The following is a 9,473-nucleotide window of genomic DNA, read 5'->3' as shown; positions in this document are numbered from 1 at the left end:
AAACCCCAAGTAAAGTGTAGAGAGAGGTTTGCGACCAAATTAACTGACACAGAAACGATACACAGTTAAACCTTGGAATGATACTAAAGAGATCCTCCACACCTATAGTACAATTTATCACTGGATTTACTTAGCACACCTAGAAAATGTGGAGCCGAGGTCCAAGGTAGTAGCAAGAGTGTCAGTCGATGCAAGAGACAGAGCCACAAAGGCTCTAAAGAAAGCTCAACAAACCAATTTTCTTTGAGCCTTTAGCGGAGATATAAACAGTCTTGATTTTGATGCCTTGAAAATACGTATTGGAGATGGCTTCGATATTTTGGTACGGCTTAGGGTCTTCACAGTGGGGAAAAGAATACAGAATATACTGCCACTTAGTTCGTGGAGCAAGACAAGGGTTCATTCTCAACCGAAAAGTTTTGGGGAATATTGGCCAAGAGCTTGGAATATTACTGAAAAAGCTACAGAAAAAAACACAAAGCTGGTAAAGCATGGGCTGACTTGTTTTTGAAAAGAAATACGGAGTTATTAGGACTGAACAAAGTCGTTATAACGGGATAATGTATTAGGACTCGATTTTACGACGAATCAGAAGACTGGTTAAACGCGTTTCACAGGAGAGAAACTACTCATAACGTAAAACCGGAAAGAATGTTTTGCATTGATTTGGTGCAATTTCCACGACAAGGTGATGAAGGGAAAGAAAATGGCATCATTGGCCCAATGATCAGAGTATCGCCTTTCCTCCAGGGTGTGGTTGGAAAATGTCTCTAGAAGAGACGAGTGCTGGAAAGGACAAGGTGCTGGTTATTTTGCTAGAACATTCGGACTTATACAATGGTGACTTTCCAGCGGCATACTGGGAAAATAACATTCACTGCATCCCGTTCCTCGCATATGGCGATAACATTTGTAACACATTTCAACGAATGATATTTTCTTTGCCAACAGAAGAATTTGATGACGATTTTTCAGATCTCAAAACGATTCGAGTAGAGACAACAAGATGAAAGCAACAGTAATTTTCGCTGTCGAGGAATCAAAATGTTCAATAAAGAAAATATATTGGATGCATGGGAAGTAGTTGGTCTAGAGCCATATAATCCGCAAGAAGTGCTTGATTTTGAAAAAGTCAAAAGAAAACCACTTTTTTGGGGGGGGGGTTGAGAATCCTGCGTGGATTCAGAATGAATTTAGGATTGAGAAGCTTGTATGTGAAATAGAATTTAATGATGGTGATCATACATATTTTGATGGCTATACGAGAAACAACTTTTTTCAAATCGCCAAAATGGTGATTAGAAAGGCTACAGCATAGATGAGCTAGTGACATTTACGAAGCTCGCAAATCTCGAGGATGCTAATTCGTAGGAATGGGGCCGTTTGAGATATCTTCCTGGTAAGTATATTGTAGATTATGATGATTGAATATTGCTTCAAGTCACTCGGATTAGTATTTAGTGCTGTGTATCTCGGTTCAGACTCACCGTTGAATTGTTGGCCACCAACTTTAATACAGATACTGAAGCTTGCATATTATTGAGCAGTCATCGAATAAAGTTAAAGACCTTGCCAAAGCTACATTGTTCAATCTAAAGCATGTCAACACTACGACTTATCATCCATTTGCAATACTCTATAAATAAAACTTTCTCTTATCTCTTTCCATATCAGGTCTAAACTCCCAAACAACATCACCCTTAACACCCTTTTGCATCCTTCTCAATTTCAATGTAAACTGAGGTCCTAATTCCTGTAGTCCAACTTTTTCTTCATTTCTGAAAACATATCGATGTCTTCTTAAAAATATATAATCACGTTGATTATGCAATGTTAGAACTTGTCTTCCTTGTAGTTCAGGTTTATGAGGAAAGATTGATTGGAATAAACGACCAACAGTTTTACCTAATCGAGTGTTGAAGTTGTTGAGGACTAATTCTGGTATGTGATCGGTAGCCACACCGTGACCTTTTATTCTCTTGCCATCAACTATCGAACTTATGGAAAAGTAGAAAGTGGGACCTTCCGGTAAATTAACAAGGGTTAATCCAGTGACTTTTTTCTTATCTTCATTGATAATTGCCAATAATGTGTATTCCCTATTAGAGCAGAATTTAGCCATGTCTTGAATATTAAACTCCTTCTTACGTTTGACAAAAGTGGTATTGGGGAGGAAATCCATCAACATGTCAGCAAATTCATAAGCTGGTTTTTTGGCACCAATGTTTGTCGTGAGGAGGATTTGGGGATCTTTGGCTAAATTTGTAAAATACTCACTAAACTCATCTTCATCGCCTTCAATTTTGGCAGAAAGAGTCTCATCGTAGACTCTTTTGGAGTCGATAGTGGCTGGGATGTTTTCAGCTATTCTTTGTTCTCGTAATTCAGGATTATTGCGTTCTTCATCAGCTCTTTCTGCTCGTAATTTATGACGATCTTTGACTTTTTGTCTCTTGATATCTGCATAGACCTGTTGTCTTCTTTGTTTGTTCTTTATCCGCTTTAGAGCTTCACTGGTGCTGCTCATGATAAGGGGGTGCTCTCGAGGCAGTTGATATTGATGAGATGAGATGGAGAAAAATATCACCAACCACAAAAATTCCTTAAGAGGGCGATGGTAGCGTAGGAACAATGTTCAAACTCCGGACATGCCACACTTCAGTTACTATGATTACAAAGGAGTGTATAACGAAATGGGCGAATTCCATCAAGCCAAGGACCTTCTCTATCAAAGACTCTTACTCCATTGGACCCATAATTAAGTTGACCAATTTACTTCATGGAATTTTTAAAATCACCCCGCAGAATCATTTGATAACTCCACAAGAGAACTGGTTTAAAGGATATCATTTCATCTTCAATTGTCAAATGAATCAACAATTGGGTAGTGATGGATACGATAACTACCAAGCACCAGTGATTGATAATCATCAATTGTATTTGAGAAGATTATGGGCAAGAGGAACCATCCAATTTATTCAACCACCAGGAATAAACAGTGGTTTGGGCTGCACGGAACAGGTGAAGACAGTGAAGCCTTTCAATGAGGATGTGTTTGTTGACATTGAACGCAGGTACACATCAGATGATGAGTTGCTATTGGTTGAAAATAGGACATTACTATATACGAATCAAATGTATTCTCCAAACAATAAGACTCCTAAATTGACTGATCACGAACCTTCAATCACATTCAAGCTATCACCAATTGATTTATTGAAGTACAGTATGCTTACATACAATCTACACCGCATTCACTTTGATCCAAAATACGCCCATTCAATCGAGAACTTGCCTACTTTGCTTGTGCATGGTCCGTTACAAGTGACATTGATATTGTACTATTTCAGTTTACAACATCCTCGTTTAATTGCCCACCAGTTCAAGTATAGAACACTTGAACCGTTTTTCGTAAATGAAGAAGCCGGAATACTGATTACTCCCAACGGTTCAAATGAATTTGAGCTAACATTGTTCAACACCGTGCATAAGACAATCTTTTTACGAGGAACCTTAAAATGCAAAGAGAATACACCTTAGTCGTATTTTATTAGTCTATACATCCAATGTAGCTCTTACTTTACCAATACAATAATCAAGATACTCTTTCTTATACCCCTCATGATTCAACTGCACATCACCCAGCAACTCACTAATAATCTCTTCATTACCACCAACTATAACCATTCCATATGGCATTTTCGATAAATCTGGCATAGTTTCAACCAATACTCCGTCAAATATTAAACTTGTAATGTTGTTGGCTACTTGACGACCCATATACATGGCCCATCCAGCAGATTTTATAATGGGGAAATTGACCAAATCGCCGATAACAAAGAAGTTCTCTTGAGAGTGTTGGTTTTGGGGGGTTGTTAGTTGTAGGTAGTCATTAGTGTTTACTTGTCCATTGATTATGTGGTTTTGAAGTTGTTGTGGTAAGAATGATGTGTTGTTGTGTTTGGAACAACAATGGAAATTCAATTCCGATTCAATAATCTTTTGCGTGGTGGTGAGTAAATTGTTATTGTCCAATACTTTTTCAATCCTAGTGTTGAGATAAATGTTGACACCGGCCCTCTCAATTGAATCTTGAACCATTGTTTTAAATTCTAAACTCAACGGTTCGGGTGGGAAATGCTCATGGGGATGAATTAAATTGACTGTTTTGTCGGGGTATGCGGTCTTGATATCTCCAGCTATCTCAGTGCCTACTGCGCCAGCTCCGATAATCGATATGATATTTGCATTTTCAATTTGCTCCTTAGCTCGACCAACTTCGTCTAGGAATTGCTGCTGGGTATTTGCTAGTGGAGTAGTGGGCCAATTGCGATCTCTTCCGCTTGCCATGATTACATAATCAAAATCAATTTTACCTGTTGTGGTAGTTGAGTTGTTCAATGTATACTCAGCTGACAGTAAATCCAAGGACGTTATACGACCATGAATAAAATTCAATTGCAACTGTTCGTCGTCTTTGCTAAACCACGATGGGTCATAATGTTCCTCACTATCATCGTCAGATATGATACTATTAAATCTTATGTGGTCCAATTTATTAAATGAAACATATTGCGTTTGAGCAAATTGTGGACTAACTATGGATCGTGAAATACCCAAAATGTTCAATAACCCATCTTTGGGTTCCACCAAAGTTATACTAATCTTGTTGCCATCTTTAGGGATACGTGATGTCAAGTTCACTTGCAAGGCCCGTAATGCAGCTATTCCAGCATATGCACCTCCAACAATTAAGATATTGGTCCTCAAGGGTATTGGTATATGGCTCCGTTGAGGTAAATTTGTCATTGGTGTTGACAATTTCGAGTACGACTTTGCTGTTTGAACAGCGCTCTTAATAGTCGAGCTAATAATCGTCATTTCTGGTGTTTCTCCTTGCTCAGTCATGGCTTATCAAATCTACGTGGATCTTAGGTGGTTATTTATATGCTTTATGAAGTAACGAAAATTTTTATCTATTTCATCAATTTTATCTGATTTTGCGAGGAAGCATTGTAATGTACTGCTGCATGGATGTAAACTTTACTTTTTGTTGACGAAAACGGGATCCGGTCCGATGGTTTTGGCTTATATGCAGGATATAGAGGATTCCAATCCTAATTGGGTACTATTTGCGATCCAGGAGAAATAGAATATTCAAATACGGCAAAACAAAGTCAAATAATAATGTTTATGCCGAAAAACCGACACAATCGCGAAAGAACCGATAAATCCTATTGGCTTACAAATGAGCTAACAACTTTATTATACAACCGTTTTATTAATCATAGTATACAGAAGTGGCCACCCTTACTCGGTGAATTTAAACACAAATGAGACAAAGGTTGCCAAAAACAAAAACAAACAAATCATATTAGGACCAAACTTGTCACCGTATTGCACCGGTTTCTTTTCCCTAATCATTAAAACACGCCAAATATATCTATATGTGGCGTATCCCAAAGTGAACAAAGCAGTGATGAAGAATCCAATACTGGCAGTTAATGCACTATTGGTTCCATAATTTAACAATGCAGTGGCGGTGAATCCCATCAACATACCAATACTAATCCAACTAAGAAATGTACGTTCGTTGGCAAAGTACACCTTGGGTTCAATTCTTACTGGAACACAAATTGTCTTTCCGGCAGGTAATTTGTCTTTGAAGGTGGCATTCAAATCGTAATTTGTACCTGGTTTAACAGTAAATGTACGATCATCATTGAAATAGTGCAAGAATTTTCCATAAATATGATAAAGGAAGTTCTTGACTGGCGAGTTGGTATGACGTGAGCTGTAGTTATTTGGCAATAAAAGCGGCGTTTGCTCATCCAAATCTTCTTCCAATGGGTTAATATCATTTGAAAAGTGTACTCCAGTGTATGAAGATCCAGTCAACTCCTCCTCATCCAAGTCATTACCACTGGTACTGGACCCCAATCTTTGTTGATGTGGTTGCGTTTGGTGACGTTGAATACCATATTCTTGGACAATTTTTGGTTTTCTAATATCAACATCCATTTGAGTATACCAAAAGGGTAAAAGATCAACCATTTCGGTCAACAAAGTTGCCCCACCATGAATAAATTTGGAAAATTTAGGAACAGCTTCAACTAAATGAGAATTGACTAAATCTCTAACCCATGCAGGTGGTTCTTGTCCCATTTGTGTTTGCAATTTGACTTCCAAAACGGCATATTGGAATCTACAAACATCCTTTTCTGGTAATTGCGGGAATGGATAATCAACACCAATATCCATTCTTCTCCAATTTCCATGCGTACGATCATATCCATCAAAATCGTCTTCTCTAACCATTGTTAATTCAGTATCCAAAGAAATTCTGACTCTAGCATCTCCAGGTAATTGGAATGCAGTTCTATTATAGAAAGATCTCATCACTGGACGCATCTTGTCTTTTAAAACACGATATTGAACTTCCTTGGCCAACCTTTCTAAATTGTCAATTTCTTGGGGACTCTTTTTACCTTCTTTTCTCATCTTGTCAAAAATTTCACTTGCTTTTAATTCACCTGATAAATAAGCATTAACCTTCTTTTCCTTCAATGCAAATCTAGCTTTGACCGATTTCTCACCAGTCCAATCTTCTCTGTGAGTCTTTCTTTCAACGAAAATTTGATCTGATTTCATACCACCATACCACCTTAATCTAATGGCTTCAGCACCTTCATCTTTTCTTAATCTTCCATAATACAAGTCCATATCTTCATTATCAAAATAAATGGACGTAATCGCTGAATCTTCTGGTTCAAACTCTTTATCAGCATTAAAAACCAATACTGGTAAATGTTTTAAAATGATTAATTTCAATTCAGTAATATTATCAGGATGGACCCAATACTTTGTAGTTTGACGAACAAAATTTTGTTGTGAACCACCAGCTGCTGAATCACCTTTTATAGGATTGCCTCTAGTTCTAACCAAATCGTACAACTTTGACAATTTGACAATCAAATTATCATAATTGTCTTTATAAAACGGTTTTGAGTTTAATCTGGCTTGGAAAACTGGTTTCAAATGAAATCCGGTTGTTTTGTCATGTTTTTTGATAATCTTTTGAAACCCAGTATAGTTCAAACGAGAAAATTTGGCTAAATCATGCACATCCGCAATGATATCTGACAATTCTTCTTCCAAATCTTCAAAATCTTGTTCTTGCGGCGGTGAAGTAACCAATGGGTCATTGTTTTGATAACGATGCAAGGTAGAAACTACTTCATGAACGTATTTTTCCGATTCTTTAATTCTTCTGTTTACTTCGGTGTTTTTAACCTTGGTGAACGAATACACCTTATCCAACTCTGTTTCCAATTGGTTGAGGAAATCTTCTTCTAATTCATTATTCCAATGGTAGTCATTATCCTTCAAACCTTTTTTCAACTGGTGCTTCAAATCATCATAGGAAATGTAGTAGAAGGAGTAGTTTTTAATCAATGCTTTTCTCAAATGTTCACCAAACTTCATCCTAAATCAGCGTGAATGTCTTATGTGTGTGTGTAGGGGATGGGGGGGGAAGGAAAAGTGTTTGAAGCTTTAAAAAGACGAACGATATATTGATGCTGTAACGTGAACCTACTCTGAAAAGTCAAGTGAACAATTTTATTGATGGAATTGGGAATGGATGATGATTATATTATTATTTACTGCACATTTATTGGTAGATACATTTATTAAGTTTTATTGTTTAATATACATCGCGCTACCACACTAATACACAACTAAATTATATTAATGAATATGCTTTGACTCGAGTAAAAGTAAAGTAAAGATAATTGTGTAATTAAGAAAATACCAGTAGACCAATTAAAATTAACCAAAAGAGTGGATACTATGTATTACATACGCTCGGCTAGCCTCTAAGTTGGTCTCAGAAACTTACCTGTGCTTGATAGAATTTGGCATAGTAAAGTTTCCGTGGTACAGCATAATAAAAGTAGCAATACAGATGTGGAAGAGGAGGGCACGTGGGTGTCAATTTAATTTTTTAATTTTCAAATATTAATCTGTAATTGAATATGTGCGTGTGCGTGTGTGTCGTATTTTATATTTTTGTGTCATTGTTACATTTTTATATTTAGAAAAAGAGAAGGAGGGAGACGGCAGTTGGTGCACGTGCCATTCTGAAAGCCGCACAACAAACACTATTCACGCTTACAATACTTGATTGTCTCAGAAGTGCTTCATAAGCCAAACTGCAAACGTATTAACTAACTAACTAATTGACTAGCTGATTAACTAACTGATTAACTAACATTGATGGGCCAACTTCTCAGCTTCATCTTTCAACGCTTCATTAAACTCAATAAACGATTCTTTAGTCTTTCTAAATACTCCAAACAATTGTAGAATGTACACCAACAAGCCGCCAAATCGCTCCAGCTGAACAAATAATGTACGGGTACCTCCATCTAATGGCTCAATTGTAAAACTATGTATACCATAAAAGATCCAATCGGAAACCAAAACACCTTTCCAAGCTAAACTCAGTTCTGTCTTTGTAAGAATTGTTGGATACATTGTACTAGTATGATTCATTCCTTTCAATTTTAAATCAATTTGTAATTCATCTCCTTCATTCAATTGTGGATCAGAAGTGTTTGTATATTTTTGAAAACTCACCATAAATGGATTCCAACGAGGATACGACCGATAGTCAAAAAACTTTTGTCTAACTAACTCTGGTGGTGCTTGTATAATTATGTTTGTCTGTATTGACGGCATGGGATATTGAAACAAGTAGTATGTGTTTAGAGTTGGTTCTCTCTTCGGAGTGTGTTTTATTGGAACCCCTTCGGATGAGTAAATCTTTTGTGTACGTTTTTTGTTCTGTTTGATAACAAGAAATTCGGTCTTACCGAAAAGAGATTTACGTCGGAGTTAGATATAAATGAATCACTTTTAACTTGTACGTTAGCACCTTCTGATACAACAATAATAATGAGTGCTTCAGAGAATCAACTGTAACTATAATATAATATTCATATACTTGTGGTGGCAATCTGACGACAACTGAATGTAATTTGAAAAAATAGCATGAAATCTTTGACAAACCTTTCGTTTACAATAACAAGTATTTATTTTCATCAATCATTTTGAAAATATATGAAAGATTACACCACACGGACGATACCCCAATAAAGGGATTATGAAAGCATTCCGAATTACTTTTATTGAAAGAAGAATTAAATGGGATATCTGCTAAACGAAAAGGGATCTATCCTTATATCGCTCATTAACTGATGGCTCACTAATAATATACACCAGTATATTGAGTTGTTGCAACATCATCATTTCAATTTGATAGAGGACCCTTCTTGTCAAGTTGTCGGCCTATCAATGACGGCTTCTTTGGCTTCTCATGATTTACGACCTAGTCAGTCTTAGATGAAAAAAAATTTAATCGGATTTAGTGCGTACTAATAAAGGTTTCCCCTTCGAGGGTCGACTTAGAA

The 9,473-nt window shown here is 36.7% G+C and overlaps 5 protein-coding genes across 5 annotated transcripts; 1 reads left to right on the top strand and 4 right to left on the bottom strand. All coding sequences in view use genetic code 12, as the record gives it.

Annotated features, from left to right (window-relative positions):
• Positions 1–1,636: 1,636 nt before the first annotated feature.
• CORT_0E03420 (Rpf1 nucleolar protein) lies at positions 1,637–2,527 on the bottom strand (the record flags this gene model as incomplete). The annotated part of the gene is made up of 1 exon (XM_003870012.1): positions 1,637–2,527. One exon carries the CDS (start codon positions 2,525–2,527, stop codon positions 1,637–1,639), a length of 891 nt encoding a protein of 296 aa, XP_003870061.1.
• A 104-nt stretch (positions 2,528–2,631) lies between these two features.
• Positions 2,632–3,540, top strand: CORT_0E03410 (Htd2 protein; the record flags this gene model as incomplete). The annotated part of the gene is made up of 1 exon (XM_003870011.1): positions 2,632–3,540. One exon carries the CDS (start codon positions 2,632–2,634, stop codon positions 3,538–3,540), a length of 909 nt encoding a protein of 302 aa, XP_003870060.1.
• Positions 3,541–3,555: 15 nt separating this feature from the next.
• CORT_0E03400 (hypothetical protein) lies at positions 3,556–4,908 on the bottom strand (the record flags this gene model as incomplete). Its single annotated transcript, XM_003870010.1, has 1 exon — positions 3,556–4,908. The coding sequence occupies one exon, from the start codon at positions 4,906–4,908 to the stop codon at positions 3,556–3,558; it is 1,353 nt and encodes a 450-aa protein (XP_003870059.1).
• A 402-nt stretch (positions 4,909–5,310) lies between these two features.
• Positions 5,311–7,485, bottom strand: CORT_0E03390 (Vtc4 polyphosphate synthetase; the record flags this gene model as incomplete). Its single annotated transcript, XM_003870009.1, has 1 exon — positions 5,311–7,485. The coding sequence occupies one exon, from the start codon at positions 7,483–7,485 to the stop codon at positions 5,311–5,313; it is 2,175 nt and encodes a 724-aa protein (XP_003870058.1).
• A 783-nt stretch (positions 7,486–8,268) lies between these two features.
• On the bottom strand, positions 8,269–8,742 carry CORT_0E03380 (hypothetical protein; the record flags this gene model as incomplete). The annotated part of the gene is made up of 1 exon (XM_003870008.1): positions 8,269–8,742. One exon carries the CDS (start codon positions 8,740–8,742, stop codon positions 8,269–8,271), a length of 474 nt encoding a protein of 157 aa, XP_003870057.1.
• Positions 8,743–9,473: the final 731 nt, after the last annotated feature.

This window comes from Candida orthopsilosis (genome assembly GCF_000315875.1).
Source record: "Candida orthopsilosis Co 90-125, chromosome 5 draft sequence".
In the NCBI taxonomy this organism is placed as follows: Eukaryota; Fungi; Ascomycota; class Pichiomycetes; order Serinales; family Debaryomycetaceae; genus Lodderomyces; species Lodderomyces orthopsilosis.
This window is presented reverse-complemented; position numbering and strand designations above follow the sequence as displayed.